The 18,992-nt window shown below is 41.1% G+C and overlaps 1 protein-coding gene across 2 annotated transcripts; it reads left to right on the top strand.

The window, feature by feature from the left end:
• Positions 1–15,611, top strand: wrap53 (WD repeat containing, antisense to TP53). Of its 2 annotated transcripts, none has more exons than XM_062444303.1 (11): positions 1–310; positions 618–1,061; positions 1,236–1,419; positions 4,129–4,224; positions 4,711–4,819; positions 7,790–7,878; positions 10,111–10,334; positions 11,598–11,809; positions 12,751–12,854; positions 13,079–13,222; positions 13,963–15,611. In XM_062444303.1, exons 2-11 carry the CDS (start codon positions 824–826, stop codon positions 14,186–14,188), a joined length of 1,626 nt encoding a protein of 541 aa, XP_062300287.1. In that variant the 5' UTR covers positions 1–310; positions 618–823; the 3' UTR covers positions 14,189–15,611. The 2 variants fall into 2 exon arrangements, with proteins under 2 accessions (XP_062300287.1, XP_062300286.1); XM_062444302.1 differs by having other exon boundaries at positions 1,233–1,419.
• The last annotated feature ends 3,381 nt before the right edge of the window (positions 15,612–18,992 follow it).

Here is an 18,992-nt window from a genome sequence, read left to right as displayed (position 1 = left end):
AGTGACTGACGGTGTATTTCTTTGACTTTAATCATCCATAAAGTGTGTTCCTTTCTGCATGAGTGCACACACATCCCCCAACCCTCAACACGTCACCGGCGACAGTTATCGCGATAGTTGGGGGAAACACATGGCCGCTCTCGGTTGTATACAACTTCTCGTGATGAATAGTGGTGAATAGAAAACACCAAAGTCTCGGAAGTGAAAGGGGGTCGTCGAATACCCTTGTGTTATTAGTGTTTCTCCGGCTTTGCCACAACGGAGCAGGATAGCTTTTAAAGCCGAATTGAGCGCGAAAACGTGAGGCCAGGTAGGTAGCATCACACTGCTAACTGAAGCTAACGCGAAGTGGCTGCTGCTGCTGTTGTGGAGGGGCGAGTGAAGGAAACTGAAGCTTACAAATGATAGAAAATGGCAGCAGAAGCTTGCATGGGATAAAATGTGTAAGGTTTCGTGATGTAATATTGTACCTCACAAGCTTTAACTTAGCAGAATTAATGGGTTGGTACGTCTACGGCTAGCCACAGGTGTCTGTTGCATAGCATTTTTTCCTATCTATTATTATTGACTTATCTCACCTGCTGTGTTTTCTTCATGTTCATCTTTACCCGCCCCAGGCTAGTCGGTGCTGTGATGTCCTCGTCCCCCAGCAGACTCAAACACCCACACTGCAGGAAGAAGCACTATCCTAGTAGCACCTACCTCACCCACGTCTGACAGCCAACCCACACACACATACACTCACACTCACACTCACAGACACACACAAGGCACCTGGCAGCCAGGTAGAGGATTTGACAGGAGAGATTGAGAAACAAAAGAAATGTCCGACTCGGCTGGAAATGGTGAAAGTGGAGGTGGGGCAGGGCAGGATTCAGAGGCAGACAATGAGCCCCCTCAACAGGCGCCACCTCTACTTGAAGGTGATGGCGTAGAGGTAGGGGAGACCTTGGAAGAAGGAGCCCCAAAGTCTGCGAAGAGGCCCAGGCTGAGCGAGGAGGATCAGGGGCTGGAGCAGGTTGCCAAGCCTGCAGAGATGCACACAGGAACACCAGCACAAAGTAATGCATCCTTTGTATTCTATGAAAAAGGGTGTATGTGTGTGTGTTTGATAAATTAAATTGTTTGTGTGTCTGTTAGAGATTATAATTCAGGATTTGTTTGAAGACTAATTCATTTTTTCTTCCCAAATTTACCATTACCTTCCCAAATTTCCACTTTGGGGAAAAAAGGAGCACCCGTACAGTCTGAAGAGGGTGATCAAGGGTCGCAGGAGGTGACTTCGACTGAGGGAGGTGAGGAGGAATGCCGTCACAACGGAGACGGAGGGCATGATGCCTCATTAGGGGAGGCAGATGCGAACCCGGAGGAGGAGCCCAACGGTAACGGATCTGCAGACAGCCCCAGTCAAGAACAGCAGTAAGTGGAGGAAGGAGTCGAGTTTATTTTTAACCAGTGTTCACATAACTAAGGGCAACCCAGTATCCAGTAGACCGACCATCAAGTGAGCTATTTCAAGCAGGGTTTTGTGGGGGGGCGGTGGGGTTAAGTAATGATTGGGAAGATGTGTCAAACACATGTTAGTGAAATAGAGAAAAAAAGACGTTTTTGTGCTGGCACTGCAGAACATGTAGTGCTGACAGATGCAGGATGCCTGTATAGTCTGAAACGCAGTGCTAATGCCAATCTTCCATAATCATATACTTTAAACACTTGTGATTTCTGACTTTAAATTAAATGTGTGCTGCTGGTGAATCATCTTAAAAGAGCATTCCTGCTATTTTTAGTAGTTTGTTCTTATGTGTACCACTTAAGTGACAACTTCTATTCAGCAGCACTACCAAAGAACTTGTATTGATAAAAAATGATGGCTAATTGGTTGTTGCATTACAACATCAGCATGCAGCAATAGAGCTACACCTCTGCCATTTTGGACTGAAGGCGACTAACATAATATCAAAGAACTTAAAGAGGCCAGTAAAACATCCAGCCTACAAAATACCATAAGTAAATACCATAAGTAAAACAAAATTCTTTATGCATTCTATACTTATTTATGAGAGAAAGCAACATTTTCTTCAATGCAAATCAAAGCAGAAATGTGTAAAACACTGATTCAGAATTCTGCCTCCCATGGGTGCCAAAGGTGAGCAATGGACATAAATGGTAGCTTGAAAAATGCAGCATTCTTGGGATTTTGAGAATAATCTCAAACGTTTTATATCAAAGATGACCTCCAAAATAAATGTACTATAGACCACAGACATGTGTTTAAGAGGATTTTGTCCCAAATCATCCCCTCTAAGAAGATATTTTTCCTGGAAGTTAGTGTAATAAAAGTGAATTAATCTATTTGTCCTTGTGCTGGGAACCCCCTGCAGCCCTCTCAAGGAGCCCTGGTAGTCTTTTGATCCCAGTTTGGGAACCGTTCTCCTAAACAAGTCGATTACCACATTACAAAGTGGATACAATTAGGGATATCACAAGAATCAATACATAGATCCCATAGATACCAAATCAATATCAGCATTTATAGTATGATACTAATACCAGTATTTCAGTTATCAGTAGTATCAATTGCTCACTCTATAAATCTGTGTTATTGTTCTAATGTAACCAGAGTGTGTTTGTTTTAAATCCTGAAACACTTCAAGTTTCAATCACACATACAGGATAGGATTGCAAACCAAAATGAGAGCACAAAAGCACACAGTTGTATTTGTTGATACAGCATCACATATCATACACTTTATCTAATTTAAAAATACTATTTTTTTTGCTGCTTTTCTTCCTATTTAAAGGCTACAGGCCAATATGTAATTTGTAACTCTTATTTTAAAGCAGCCTGTATGTTTAAATAATGAAACACACAGTTTCTGTTCAATTGTTAATGTTTATAAAAAAAGTTGTTAAAGATTTGTGTCCTGAATGGGATTTCTGGTTTTGCCATGGTATCAAATCAGGTACTGAGAGTATTGAAACTTCAGTGCTAGCATGGTGACATCACTAGTATGTACTGTAAGTTTCACACAATTAACTGATGACTTATTTTGATAAATGTATTATTGCTCTCCTGATTTGACTGTGTGATTCGCCGACTTCGGCCGCATGAGACTAATGAATGTGATGGGGTTTTCAGGCCAAAATGGTGGCAGTGCTACCACAGCGCCATCTAGTGGCGGTTGTCAAAAAATCACCAGAGTTTGGTCCTTTGAGCTTCTATACTCTTTGGCACCACGGCTGTGCAATATACACTCAAGTGACCAAAGCTATGATGCAATGACACCAATCAAACTTGCATATGTCAAGATTTCATATTGTCTTTATTTAACATTAAAATGTCTCCAACTTGGCATTACAAATTACAAACAGTAAACGTGGCAGACAATCTACCAATACTGCTGTTATGAATATTATTATTTCATGTTATTAGTTATATTAACATCAATGTATTACATCATCTTTACCAAAGTAAAGAAATGTTCATAAGGTTGATTTTGGGTTCTTTCAAACAAGTAAAACCTTTAAAAAGGACTTTGAGTCTAAAGCAGCTTCAGCCTGTTTCTCTGCTTCTTCAGCCAACAGGCAGCAGGAAATATTTTTAAGAGTGTCAGCAAGTTAAATAAGTTCCAGTCATAATTTTAATGATGTGATAATTGTGCAGTCATAGCTTTTTGTGTAATTTCCCTGTGATTATTATTGTTTGGCTCTAAGTATTACATGTTGCTCTGCTTCCTCTGTGCCTTTTATGATGGTGCTCGTGTTGAAGTGGGGCAGCAAAAATAACCACGGCATTAACCAATCAAACATGTCACACTGTCAATTATCGTAATGGAAAAATTTGGACAAGACGACACAGGATGAAGAAGGAATTGGAATTAACCTGTGGGAGTGTGAAATGTAATTAACAATCCACTCTTAGTGACACTAAGTGAAGCAGCGTCTTAACTCAGCAGCTCAGTGAAATGTTCAAATTCACCATAAATCTCCTATTGAGGTTTGTGCAAGTTGACACTATGTTTGATAGACACCAGAAAATAAATGGGATGATATTCACCTTAATTACACAACATTAGTAAGATGTAATGTATGTTTGTCCTTTCTCTCTTGTCTCTATCTTGCCTCCAGCCTCGGCTTAGACTTTACCCAGAATCCCCAGATGCTGACTGGTTCCTGGACCGAATACTCCAACTTTCCAGAGAATTACCTCAAAGGCTGTAAATGGTAATTTCCTCTAAAAAAAATAACATGACACATAATAAACTATGTGGATGAGGTTATAAAGGCGCTAGGTGTAAAACTTTCATACAGTTATCGACTTTGGGAGTCAGTAGTACCATAAAGAAACAAGACCATTACATTTGTACATGTTGTGCCTAGGGGCAGATATCAGTGTTCTGTATTACAGGGAGACATTTATATTCTGTCAGTGCAAAGGAAGCCAAAGGAAAATGTTTGTCTCCCTCAGGCCATAATGAGAACATGTGCTGACAGCACATTTGGTATTAGAGAGGATATTGGGAACAATCTTAATCTCATCGTCAAGATAAATCAATATGTCAGCCAGTACAGTGATGATGTGAATAGTCCAAACTGTCCATATGTTAAAGATGCATGCATAAAACAAACCCGAGTGAGTGCTTTTCTCACTTTACAGCTCTTTTATACAACATGATCATTTTCTTTATCTTCTCTCCTTTGCTGACCCAGGGCCCCTGATGGTTCCTGTATCCTAACCAACAGCGCAGACAATGTGCTTCGTGTGTACAACATCCCTCCAGAAATTTACAGCTACAACTGGGACTTGCTTCCTGAGATGGTGGGTATAAAATAGCTTTGTCATCAGGGTTTCCTAAAATGTTTTACAGTAGTGCGTGGGAGGAGGAGAAGCTGGCTAAGAGACTGTTGGAAAGCTTTAAATGTTTGTTCTCAAAGCAGGATATTTGAGATGACAGTAGATGTCAGTCTTGAGCAAAACTGCTTTGTAGTTAGAGAGATTCTCAATATGTTGCAAAATCCTAGTATATTGTAGTTCCTCTAGTGCCCCCATAAGGCCAAAGTCGAGGTCACTTTTCCTCCATCAAGTTCTGTAAGACGAGCCCAACAAAGGTTTCTTCTGTTTAATTCTATAAAATATCATCACAAACTTATCTGTTGCTTCTGCTGGTATTCTACATTCTTCCACTGTTATAAGTTGATTACAGTTAATTTAGGAAAAACAATAAACACATTAGAAAAATGTTTAGAGTTATAGTTAGAAATTATTATTTAAGTTTTGTAGAGATTAAGTGTAAAGAGTAAGAAGTCTTTTTTGTCAGTTTTTGACTGCTGACAAACTTTTACGTTTTCACAGTGTTTTCAATGTTTGTAGTTATTAGCCTGTTTTGAAACTGACTGCGTGAAAGTGTGATCATTTTCACCACAAGACTATCTTACATTTTAATACTTGAACATTATATTCAATAATGTAATGATGATCATGCAAATGAGTTTATTTCTAAAGTTGAACTGTTGTCTCCTACTTCACTGATAAATGTATTGTGTACGTGCACTGGATCTTTGAAGCTTCCACGTTGAATTTGTGTAAGTTGCATATAAGCTCCAGATTTAAAGTAAACACAGACACTTTAAGCTTTCAGCAGATGAATATGCCGCTTTGCAACTCTGCACATTATTTGTAACGGTGAAGCTCAAACATCCAGATGAAGTAACGATCAGTTAAACTCATTTTTGAGTGCAATTCTGAAATAACAGGAGGTATTACTTTAGATTCACCAATGTGAACTCCTCCACCGCTCCCCCTTCTCCTTGAAAAGCTTCAAGTCTTAGTTTGTGGCAAAGGTTGCAGGCTATCATTAGCTAGCACTACTTTGCAAATCACACACTCAGCCGGCTGACTAAGAGTCATTTGATTCAGCCCAAGTTAACCCAGTGGGAGGTACTGGTCATCTGATTTCCAACATTTGGTTTGGATCCTGTCGTCTCAGGCTGTGATGCTGTCTATATCAAAAATAGCTAAACGTTGCTACTAAAAGAACCTTAATTATCTGCATGAGCTGTGTCTAACGCACACTGCTGCTACTGCAGTGGTTGACCATGTTGAAAAGGAAATCAGCATGAAAAATTAAAGTAATTACCTTCCCTTTGTTTTCACAACACCTGCTTGCACCTGCTCCTTTCACCCAGTACACAGTATCTTTGCTTCATGTCTCTCTCACATCCGACTGGGGAGGTACGCCTCACATTTTAAAAACTTCTGCTTTAATGACACAACAAGTACTGTAGTCTGTTACTTTGATCAGTGCTACCTTATTCTTTGTCACAGTTTATGAGAGATTATCTATAATTAAAGAACCATTTTAAAGATCCTCTCCAGACATGTATTAAGACTTATAAAGATAATCAGCTTAGAACAATAATGTGTGTCTGATATGGTTATTCTGCAAAAAGAGTAAGTATAATTAACACTTTAAAATCTTTAAAAATTACGTTTAGTCCCTCATTAAAAGCTCCATAATCTATGAATAAGCAAATATGGTGGCACGTAACAGTGCAGCAGCTTCTCTGGCTCTTGGTTATGGTGTAAAAAGGGTTGGGGACTCTTCTCTTAACTTGAGTAAGTGTGCAGATAACAAGATCAGTGGAACTAAGCCAAGAAAGTACAGCCCAACAGAACGTGTGAACTTTACTAACAACTCGCGGCGTCCAGCAGACTGTGTAGCAGATTACAAAGACTCAGAGGAGAGAGGAAGCGGTGTGCACAGAAGCAGAAGACGTGATATCAGGCCAGTCAGTTAGCCAAGCTACAACCCAAAACGCCACCAGGCCAGCCGTTCCATCGCTCTTTCTGGTCAACGTTCGCTTACCGGATAACAAAATGGATCTGATCCAACTCAGACTGAGCACTCAACAGGAGATGAGGACATGTTGCGTTTTTCTCCTGATGGAAATATTACGGTCTCTGCTTTTCAACTCGACAGGTTGCTACCCTTATGTGCAGATAGAAATAGGCTGTCACAGAAAACCTGAGTAGGTAGACTCTGCATATAATTATCTTTAATGACAAATGATTGGTTCTTTAGATTTGTGATATAGGAAATCCTGCATGACTGAATCTGTGTTTTTGAGACCCTCCTTGGTACACTGCAGTTTCAAAGCAGTGCTGCTTCATTCACTTTCATGTTTTGTAGCATATGAAAAACACCCCATGGGCATGTCAACAAGGTTAAACACTGGACTTTCATGGAGGGAGTGTTTAAAACAAACCTTGTCTCAATCGAGAGCTTTATATCAAAGATATTGCTACTGTAATGTAATCTAAATGTTTCTGATAAGCTGCATGTATTTTGTGTAACTGAGGTGGCACACTTGAATCAATTTAAGACAATGCTCAAGAAAGTGTATGACTGCAGATTCAGCTGATAGAATGAAATAAAAATGGGCATTCTGTCATCAGGTTTGAGAAAATATCAAGTGGTGAGCCAAATCTTTTAATTGTATTACATGCTGGTAGATTGGGATCACTGAGCAAAAATAATTGAAATATAATCCATTTTCCTCCATAACAAAGATCTCAGTCTTTGTGAACAGGGTAGAAAATTAAGCCATGATTGCTCTATTTCTCTCTGGGTGCCAAAGGCTTCTGATATTGGATTGAACTATGTGGGAAACACAAAGGCTGCAGTATTGTCATCCAGCCATCTAGTAGTAGCCCAGCGGTGTCCATCAACTCTCCTCAGTCGTTTGCATGCTTCATTGTGTCCTCTCCCTTCTTTCTCCTCTGCGGCAGAGTCCAGTGCTGAGGATGGCAGAGGGAGACACCATCTACGACTACTGCTGGTACCCCAAGATGAACTCTCTGGACCCTGACACGTGCTTGTGAGTTGAAGCTAATCTTCGCCACGATCCTCAGCGGCAGGAGAGAGGAGACGTTTTAAAGTTCAGCTTTAAGGTCAACGTGCCAGATGGCAAAGCGTGTACGCGCAGAAAAAAGGTACCGTGTCGTCACTGTGGCTGGTGTCAGTCGGCAGTGGTAAACCGTGTTTATGCGACTCAAGATCTGTGTGCTTGAGCCTGTGTAATAGACTATCCGAATATAGATGTTGTTGTATGCTTCTGACTCATTCTTTTGATCCCAGTGGTATTTGCACTCGTTGTGGGAGCCGGCTGCCAGCGTGGAGAGAAAGCTGTAAAAGCTTTCTGATGTCTCTCATTATGAGTGAAGAGTCGGCCTTCGTCTCGTCTGCCTCCATCGCGATGCGCTCGGCTGTTTGAGGCCCGCAGTGCTTTTTTTTTTTCAGCGCCATTCAACCCGCTAACAGCACTCGCAAATCCAGACAACACCTTAAGGGCCTCACGATTCCCTGACTCTGGGCTTCTCTTTTCATCTCTTTTCTCCTGTTTTTTTTTTTCTTCTGCGTTTGTGTGTATGCAGGTGCGCGCTCTCACAGGCTTTTTTTTAATATATATCGCGGCAATTATGACATCACAGCGTGTTTGTGGGTGCGCTCTGATGCCGAGCCAACATCAGAAACACCCCGCTGTCACTGTGGAGAATGCCGATCGTCTGTGGCAGGAGAGGTACGACCGCGCTAACAAGCGTAGGCCAAGTTGCCAACAGTGCGCGCTGTGTCCCCCTCCCCTCCACACACACACACACACATTCTCACACACACACACACACACTTGCGCAACTCCCATCATCCTCCACTTAGAGCTTCCACCCTCCGACAGAACCCTCTGATCAAGGCCCAGCTTTGGCAGCACTCCACCCCTAACACCACACAGCCTTCATTTACAGGGAGGAGGGGGTGGTGTGTTGGGAGGGGGGGTCAGGGCTTAAACGTCCAAAGATGAGAGTTGTGTAAACAGCGCAACGTTTTAACAAACAACTCATGCCGACAATCAAGCACTCGAGAGGCATGTGTGCATCTGCCAAAGCGGCGCAAAGAACTGTCCGTCAAGAGGATGAGGATGTAGGAGCTGACAATAGATGCTCTTCATCTTCCTCAGATCACTGCCACATATCAGAGAGGGGGGCTCGGCGAGGTGGTCGGACAAGATCTCAGCACAATTTTAAAGGCAGAGGCAGCAGATTAAAAAGGTTACAGTCGCGACTATTGAACGCAGCAACATTAAAACCTGTTTTTTCTAGTGCCTTCCCTGTGCCTCCCTCCTCTCTCGTGTCCCCCCCCCCCCCCCCGTCCTTTCACATCTCCCGTTTAGTTTCCTCATTCCTCCCACTGCGCTCCTTGAACTCTTCGTCTGCCAAAAGCTGTGTGTTGTTGATGCCCCTCCTGTAGAGAGGGAATAAGGGCCCCTGTTATGGCTTGGTTAAGTTGCACTGAGTTCTAGGCATCGCTCCAAGCTAGCAGCAGTCTAGCATTATAATTGGGCATTTCCCTGCTCTGGAATAAAGCTGCGGCTCAGAGGGGCCATAACAGAACACGGCAGCAGCGGTAGGGGCTAATTTCCTTTGTCTAATTGAGCTGCAGTGATGTTTCGGCGTTTGTTCAGCGCCCAATAATTAGAGTTTAAAAGGCATGGCTCAGTCTTGGGCCCTGATTTGAATCAATAAGAATGTGCCATGGACTTGTCTTCATAATGAGGCATAGCACACAATGCAGCGTGTTTGTTTTGATGCATTGATACATTCGGGCGGATGCGGTGCAGTAGAGGTTAGCAACAAGAAAATGAATCAAGAAGAAGTTTTTCAGTTATACATAATTGATCTTTTAGGAGAATCTCAGCAGCATATCTGTTTTGTACCCTCTGAGATGCAGGATGCAACACTGCTTTATTCCACCACTTACTTTGTTCTACTTTTATGGACAAATACTGACTGGTACACTGTGTTCCTTCACCACACACTGAATATGCTCTTGTGCTGAAGCTCTAAAATGAGTAATTTGTTAATTGGTTGCTGGCAAAAATAGCCCCTCAGGGATAAAAATGATTGACGCTATCTAATATTCTCAGCATTTCTTCTCTCCTTGCACTGTTCACTCTCTATTCCCTGTTGTCTCTTAGTCTTTTCTTTTTTTTCCATGCGTGCTAATAACTTTCTCTCTTCCCCTCCTCTCCATTCTTTTCATCTGGCCTCATCCGCAGTCTGGCCAGCAGCAGCCGTGACAACCCGGTCCACGTGTGGGACGCTTTTTACGGGGATGTGCGAGCCAGTTTCCGGCCCTACAATCACCTGGACGAGCTGACCACGGCCCACTCCCTCTGCTTCTCCCCCGACGGCACGCAGCTCTACTGCGGCTTTGACAAAACAGTCAGGGTCTTCTACACCGATCGTCCTGGAAGAGACTGCGAGGAGCGACCCACCGTAGGTCAGCCATCAGCTGCTGTCTGGAAGAGTCCAGTCTCAGCTCAATAAAACTCCATAACGGAGGTTTTCTACGTTTGAGCTCGTTAACTACAAACCATGTGTGATTTAAGGGTGTAACTTTAAACTGTCATCATGTCTTCATTTGTTTTCAGCAAACAAACACACTTTTTTGCTCTCAAATGATTGCAGATGTTTTAAAATATTCATAACAACTGTATAATCATTATTTGTAATAAGTATTATGACTTGATCCGATGATTGATGTAACGTGTGAGCAGGGACTGTTTGGAAAAGTCTTCTTGTTTTTCAAGGACACTCAAAACTCAGAGTGATTTACCAAAAAAAAAAAAAACCTATTGCATTCACAGGCTGTGTTCTCAGAAAATCAAATCCACAAGACAGGGACATTGTGAAAAGGATAATGAAGTTAAAGTTGGTCGTTCCTTGTATTCTCAAAAGTTGCAGTCTTGACAGCTGGCTGTCACAGACTGAAGCGTCCTTGAACAAACCAACAAGGAGAGCTTTTATTTCATACTTCTGACAAAAAAACAAAAGGCGACTAAATGTTTACTGTGATGGATTCCCAATCTCTGTCACACCAAACAACTTTCAGCTCGCTGGCAGTTGATTCTTTTTTCTGTTCTTTTTTTTTTATCTTGAAAACTGAAACGGTGTCTCCTCTACAAAACTCATCCTTAATAATGTCAACAAGCAGCTTTTTATTTTTTAACTTCTTAATATCCTTTCTACTTTTTAATTGATTCTTAAAGTAGCAAAGTAGCAGCAAAATTAGTGACTGAAAGATTTATTTTTTTTAGATAAAAGAAGATAACAAGTCTCAGCCCTGTTTCACTGGTAACAAAGCATCCTGCTACAATAGATCACTGCTGTCTATGAAACCTATAGTCAACCTCAAAAACAGGTTATGTGATACATGTGAGCGCCGTGCCAAACCCTCACGACTGCTTTTGTGCCAAAAATGTGCTAAGAGCTTCTTTTCAAGAGTGAGAAAGAGCATGATTCGGAAAAGGAGCGAACGCTTAAAAAGGAAACAGATGATCCAGTTGTGAGCTTGTACGTGGATTGTTGAAAAATATATTCCCCTCGGAGTTGTAATCAGGAACGTAGCCGCTGCCAATAAGTTAACTTTGAGTAGAAATGATTGGGAGCTGCGTCTGGTGAACCTTTTTAAAAGGCTGCAAACCCTGCCAAATGCCACACTCACTCTCTCTCTCTTTCTCTCTCTCTCTCTTCTTTGCTGCAGTGAAGAAGCAGGGCCAAAGTGGCATCATCTCTTGCTTTGGCTTCAGCCCCTGCCAGTCTGTTTACGCCTGTGGCTCTTACTCCCGCTGCGCTGGCCTCTACTCCTGCCAAGACGGCACCCCGCTGGCTCTGCTGCCGACCCGCCACCACGGAGGCCTCACCCATCTGGTCTTCTCCCCCGACGGCAACTACCTGTACACCGGCGGGCGCAAGGTGAACACACAAACACACATATTCACAATGGCAGAGAGGAGACCTGAGGGTAATAATTCATTTGAAGGATCTCACATAAATCATCATCAAGGATTGTTTTGTGAAGCAGGTGACTTTGCTCTGTTGTAATGCAAAATGAGGTGACACAAGCATTATTAAAGGCTTTGGGTAAGAGATTCATACACTAATTTGAGTCAACATATATCTGATTAGACATGAAGACATTCCCCCTTAAGTGAAATTCCAAGTATTCAATGTTTCCCAAGCATCTACAGAGGGTTTGATTTGTTTTCAGAGGTATTAAATGGTTATTTGTTTAGTAATTAACTGGTACTCGTATATAGTAAAATATTAGCTGGTAAGAAGAGGTGAGGCACCGCAGTAATTTTAGTATAAATGACCCTCAGCGTCTGGAGTCTTCCCCTACTGTCATTTTAACAAATTGTCCGGAATGTTCTTTTGACAACTTACAATTTAGTGCTCCCAAAAGCATCCGCCCCTCGTGTGATTCAGTGTCCTCCGTTCATCCCCGTTACCTCCTGTCACCCCTGTTAAGATTCAATATACTTTGTGGTCTCAGGTCACACTGTCAGTTCATGAATCTACAATTTAGTTTTAGATGGTGTTGGATATAATCATCAATAAAAATGCTTGTATGAGTGTCAGTTTTCAAGGTGGTTGGGTAGGTTTACCTTACCTTTTAGTCTTTTACAGATCAGATTTTCAGTTTTAGTTAATGTATTTATTAGTTTCAGTTCAGATAAATTCATGAATTTAGCCATAATGAATACAAGCTACCTCTTTATGCTAATGTATGTTTAGTTTAATTACTTATTCGAGCACAGACGTTATTAGTTCAAATAATTAAATAATAAAAGAAAAATCTCTGATACCTGCTGGGCTCTGAAGCTTCTTTGAATTGTGTGTGTGTGTGTGCGTAGGATCCAGAGATCCTCTGCTGGGACCTAAGGGAGCCAGGCAAGGTTGTGTTTTCACTCAAGAGGAACGTGGCAACTAACCAGCGCATCTACTTTGACCTAGACCTGTAAGTTTAACTCAACCAAGCAGAACTCCTCCTCACTGATGTGTGTATGTGATACGGCTTACCTTAAAGGCCACGCACTGTTCAGTGGGAGCATGTGAGTGTCATTCATTCAGCTTTTTTACATCCTGTTTGTTTACTCAGGGGTCATCATGGGTTTCCTCATACCTCCACTGTTTGGCACTTGCATTTTTATTTATTGTCCACTGATGTTTGTTTGTGTGCAGGTCAGGCAGGTACCTGCTGAGCGGGGACACAGAGGGAGTGGTGTCAGTGTGGGACACCCAGACAGCCCCTCCTGAGGGTACCGAGGAGCTACTGCAACCTCAGCTCAGGTTCCAGGCCCATTGGGACTGCACGAACGGCATCAGGTATTCAAAAATCGAACCCACCCCATTGATGTTTGCTAATGTCACAGCAATTAGCAATATAGCAGCATTAATTAATAAGACACATCAAATATCAGATTGTATTTTATTTACAAGATGTATCAAATGAAAGGTACAAATGGTTATGAAGCTGTGACGATGGAGAAAGATCAAATATGACTTGTGTATAAACAGATAACATCCAAATCTAACTGCGGATGGGGAGAAAATCATCAAATTTAAGAATTTTTGTTTACTGGCTGTGTTGCTGTTTTTCTGTCTGCTTCTACTGCTGGGATGTGCTGTTAGGTTTCACAAACCATAGGATGCAACAAACAAATCATCCACCATTTTCTAGATAAAAGAAGCCTCCAGTTTCTTATTGTAATACAGCAAAACATATTACTGCTTTGTGACGGGAATAAATAAAACCTCAGCACGCAGATGGTTGCTAAGTAGCAGTTCGCACAGTGTAATGTCAATGTTATCATAGTTGAACACAGGATATAAGTTCAAATAAAATATGTATGTATGGATGGCCTTGATTTTGCCACATAAAAGTGTAGAAGGTTAACTTATATACTTTCCTTCATAATGTGTATTATTTATAAACATATATGAAATGTACTTTAAGAGTACTACAGCAGTGCAAAGTAGCATACATTTCAGCCATCTACAATCTAAATGAAAACTCATTTACATTGTTTTTTTTTTTTTTGTTCCTCCATCCTTCTCTACCTCAGCGTTCACCCCTTCATGCCATTGTTGGCGACATCCAGCGGGCAGCGCCAGTTCCCGTGGCCGAGGGATAGTGACGGTGACTCCGCCTCAGACGGCGAAGGAGGCGAAGCTGTGATGTCACAGCAGGAGAGCCGACAAGACAACACCATGAGGCTGTGGTGGGCCGGACCCCTTGGCCCCGCCTCAGAGGAGAACCAGGAGCAGAATACAGCCGCGGCGGATGCCTGAAGCCCCTCTGACAAATTGGATCAAATTGAGTTACACCTTCCATGTGACATTTATTTCAGGAATGTTTTGGTGTGGATAAATCTGATTATGGGTCAGTCAGATTCAGTTTAGCATCAGCAACATGAAATCCCAACATGGAGAAGCATGTCTGGATCACTTTTATACAGCCATACATACATAGTCCGAATAATTTGAGTGTTAACACCATAAATCACCTGCGTTTAGGAAACATTGCGCATTATTCTACAAACCAGGCCTTTGTAGGGCTCAATTTGGTATATAACAGTTGTATCTTATCTATATGCCAAAACCATTGTCATTGCTAAAAGCAGGGAGTCCCACCTTACTCAGGATGAAACAAGTGAGTTGCATAAGGAGTGGATTGGAGCCCAACTTTCAATTCTGTTAATTTTTGGAAGGAAATTATTTTTTATGTAATCCAGTCAAGAGGAAACATGACATTTTTAAGGAAATTTAGTTTTAATTTAATTTAGCGGAGAAGCTACTTTTGGATTAATTAAAAGCCTTGTCTGTGGTGTTAAGCAGGATCCATTGTCCTGCCCGCAGCTCCGATCTGAGTTGTATCTATGGGGAGTGTCTGTTTACTTGTGTGTGCGTGTGGCTGTAATGCTGCCCCTGGAGATCCTTAACTGCTATAGTTAACAGTAAGTGCCATTTGTTCTTGAGCTTTGCTTTTGTAAACTGACGGGATCTCCTCTTTTTACCTTCTTTTTTAGACTATTGGACGCACCCAAGTCATTGTGTCGCTCTGTGCATACCCACGAAATGTATATTTTTGTAAAGCCATCATGATCATTCTAATTTTCGAATGTATACTCTATAAGCAGCTAGTTAATTACTGTAACCTCATAACAATGTGAAAGTCTATAATTAGTGGGTGCACCTGAGGGGGGAGACAAAACGTGATCTTTCGCTTATTTTTTCTACAACTGGTGGTCAGATGACAATTGTATCTGTGTGAGTGGTGATGTGGCAGCACAAAACACATTGTATTTGTATTATGGCATTAGTAATGTACTGCAGTGATATGCTTAATGCTTTTGTTGCCAACAGTGAGGTGTGCTTTGCTGCAGGGTTTCTTTGCAGGTTAAGGATCTGATCAGAACACGCTCCAACCAAAGCCTTGTATCTTTAGACACTGAGGAGTAGGAGGAGAAAAAAAAAAAGTCTCTGCTGATTCAGGTGTCACTTCTCAGAACTCTAATTTGTTGCCAAACAATAGTAGCTATGCATTTGTAGCTATTATTACTCAATATTACACAACTTTACTCTCTAACCAGGAAGCATCAGGAACCATGTAGGCCTTGATGATGTCATACAAGTCTCTCGATAGTGACTGTCTACAACAGGTGGCTTTGTGGTGGTTTTATTTAAGCTGGAGTGAATTAAAAGCATATCTCTTCACAAGATTCACGGCCTCATTTTTGTCCTTTCTGTTGAAGGGAGTTCAGAGTCGAATGCCCTGTAATAAATCCTCAATGAATGCAAGATGTTACACTGGAGTCAAGAGGCAGCTCTTAAAAGCTAAAGGGACTATTGGCTTTCGCTTATGAGATGGAAACTATTGATAGCTTTCACCTTTCCCACACACATTATGTATGAATGCACACACACTCATGTATTTGATTGTCTGAAACCACGGGGGCACACAGAGCAGAGAGCCAAGTTGGAGAGCTGCACTGTTGTGTTGTGCGGGTTGCTTAGCGACCGTCTCCGCCTTCGGAGAGGAAAGTAGGTAGAAAGACGACAAGAAGGAAAATTGGGGGCAGAGAGAGAGAGAGAGAGAAAATGCCAAGTGAGTGTAATAAATAATCCAGGGGTGTAGTGATTGCCACTTGTTTGTGTGATGGTCTTATCTAAGCCCTACCAGAGAGTGATCCGTGGATCCTTTTCACCCCTGGGTGTCTGCTGTAAGTCATTAGGGATGGAAAGTGGTTATAGTGGATAAGAAGATGTCTCAATGGATTCATCTTCGGACAGTTCCTTAGGCTTTAATTTATGTTGTATTATTAACTATAAACTGACAACTACAGACAGATGTATGCAAATTACAATCAATAATATGCCACTAATCAAAGGAATCATGTCCATTCATCGGATTCAGAAAGGATTAAAACTGTCAGAGCAAAGGGTCTGAATAGGTATAAAATCACAGTATTTCATGTATTTAAATTTTAAAGCTGCTCTAATCAATATATTTGTATTAAGGATGGATGAAAGGGCAGTGTATAACGTAAAAGGTGTCAATCATAGTAATGAATTATCACCAGTCTGCAGTTCCCTTTCAGTTCTACTGGGAGTTTTAGTGTCTTTCAGCTCATTGTTTTGGTTCAGTCTCACTGCTTTTATCTTTGTTTAACAGCCTGGTTAACTATTAGCTGCGTAATGGAGCATATGGCTGCAAAATAGCGAGATATGTGGTCTTGTTGGAGACTAAAACAGAGCTAAAAATGTATGAATATGCATGTCAACAACAGGTAGCTAAAACATTCACTACATTCACAACTTTACGAGGCCATTATATGTCAGGGTTGTGTTTGCTGTTTGTTGCACTACCTTCATGTGGCCAAAATATCAATTAATGCAGGTTTGATAGGTGAATATGGAAAATGTTATTTATTTTTAGGCTTAAAGGACTTTGTGAAAATGATTAGGAGAGGAAACAGGTTAAGAAAAGGTAGAAGGTTTTTCTTCTTACTGAAGGGAGGGTAGTCTAGATTGTTTTTGGGAGAGTCAGTGATTGAACTTTATCTCTCCAAAAAACACTTAATTTGTTACTATCCTATAGCAGCTTAACAGAAAGCAAAATCATTATCTTTTAATTCGTTAACATATCAAGGGTTAAACTATAATACACCGTTTTAGATTATTGTGCTCTTTTGGTTATTAAAGGTAGAGTCAATCTAGAGAAAGATTGTTAATTGAAAAAATAAACCACTCCTGTGAATTTTGCTGTCATTTTAAAAACATGGTGTGTAGACTGATCCATTTTATCCACTTTAATTGTCCTGAAAGCTGCATTAAGATTCATAGAGTCAATCCTGCCCAGCTGTGATATTATGGTGACTTTTTTGTTCGTATTAGAGTCCTTGCCTCAAGGATAACGCTGTACACATTTTTTTTCCTATTATCGTTTGTCCACTGAAAGCCATTACATTTAGTCTGCTTTTTTGCTTTTGTTTCCGCACAAAATTGGTTGAATCTCATGACAAATTCATGATAAACCACTTCAGGCAAAGTCACATCAGCCCAACTTTCCTAAAGCAGTTACTGTAAACCTCTGAAATGTACAACGTTTGCCTAAATGTGAAATTATGCCTACAGTCGTATTATAAAAACGTTTTCCCTCAAGGCTAAAACCATTAATTGCATGTGAGAGATATTGATTTCAATATTAAACGAGTCTTCTATTAAGTCCCATTTTCTAATGAGGTTTATCAACCCTGCCAACAATGAAATTGGAGAGGAAACACTGAACAATTGTCATCTTTAATTCTGTCTAATTGCCACACGTGCAGTGAATGGTATCTGTGCTTCCTTCATAAAGGCATGTCGGCCAAACCTTTGTGCTGCTACACAGATGACAGCGAGGCCATTATCTTCATCCCAAGGTGGCTGCAGTGTACTCTTTCCACTTGTGCAGTTAATGAGCCAATCCACATCAAGTGTTCTGTGTTTCTGTGTTCTGTGCCTCCATTTACGTCGCATCCTGAGTGAGTCTCCATGGCCTCGCATAAGTGCCTTCCATTAGACTGACACACACACACATACACATACACACAACTTAACAGTCCCAGTGCCTCATTGCCAGGGAGTGTGCGGAATAGTAAGTAATGGGATCTTGATATTAAGAAAGACATTTGAAAACAATTATTCAAATGGCTGTCTGCCTGTTGAATCTTCTAATCCCACAGTGAAGCACTCAAGCAAACACTCAGTGGTGTGACCCCAGCTGAATTAGCATGGAGGAAAAGAGGAGCACACAGCTCTGAAGCTTGAGATGCTAAAATGTCTAGACTGCTCTCTGGTTTTTCACTCTCATGCTGCCTTTGAAAGGGAAAGGCTTTTTAGAACATGCGGCAGAGGGAACAGATTTCCTGTAGCTTTTAGAGGTTGTCATACATGGCATTTCTCAAAATGTCAAAGGGATGAGGCCTTTATCTCTGAGAGACTTTGAATGTGTTTGGCAGGCGCTTAGCACAGGGCTTCACTCTGACCTGGCACTGACACACCAGTGTAGCAGAGATGTTACATCCAGTTTTCTTCAGAGTTAATAGGTTATGTGCTGCATTTACACAGCTGCCACATTATTTGGTACACCTCTCAGTTTACAGCTCAGGCTTTTAGGAAAAGTGTCACCTTAATTAAGCGTAAAGTGCCTGGTTGAATTTTGGCTGAACCCTGGTGGTCGCAGATGTTTTAAAAGTGAATTTAAAATGATAAATATCCAATAACAGTGTTTAAGAGAATGTGTATACTGCATTATCAACATTTTAATGATTTGTTAAAGTAGCTATAGGCTATTATTAAGTTTTGGTATATTTTGACTAGAGGTGGGAACGTTTACATTTCTTTATAAATGATTAAAGGATGTCCGTTTTTCTCCAATGTGAGGTTAACGTTTTTGTTTTTTTCAGTTTAGATTTTAGGACCATATCTGCAAGTGCTTAGCCTGACTATGGTTATTGTTTCTCTTTATCCATTAATTTTGTTCATATGTGCATTAGTTTTCTTTCTCTCTTTTTTTAAACTACAAAAATGTAAACTAAGCCAGGACTTTCTT

The sequence above is a fragment of the Scomber scombrus genome, chromosome 23 (genome assembly GCF_963691925.1).
Source record: "Scomber scombrus chromosome 23, fScoSco1.1, whole genome shotgun sequence".
NCBI lineage: Eukaryota > Metazoa > Chordata > Actinopteri > Scombriformes > Scombridae > Scomber > Scomber scombrus.
The sequence above is the reverse complement of the archived record's forward strand: the minus strand, read 5'-3'. Positions and strand labels throughout refer to the sequence as shown.

Coding starts and splice junctions, on each gene's coding strand:
- wrap53 (XM_062444302.1), top strand. CDS start 824: ATGTCCGACTCGGCTGGAAATGGTGAAAGTGGAGGTGGGGCAGGGCAG. Junction 4,225..4,710: donor TACCTCAAAGGCTGTAAATG/GTAATTTCCTCT, acceptor TTGCTGACCCAG/GGCCCCTGATGGTTCCTGTA. Junction 11,810..12,750: donor TGTACACCGGCGGGCGCAAG/GTGAACACACAA, acceptor GTGTGTGCGTAG/GATCCAGAGATCCTCTGCTG.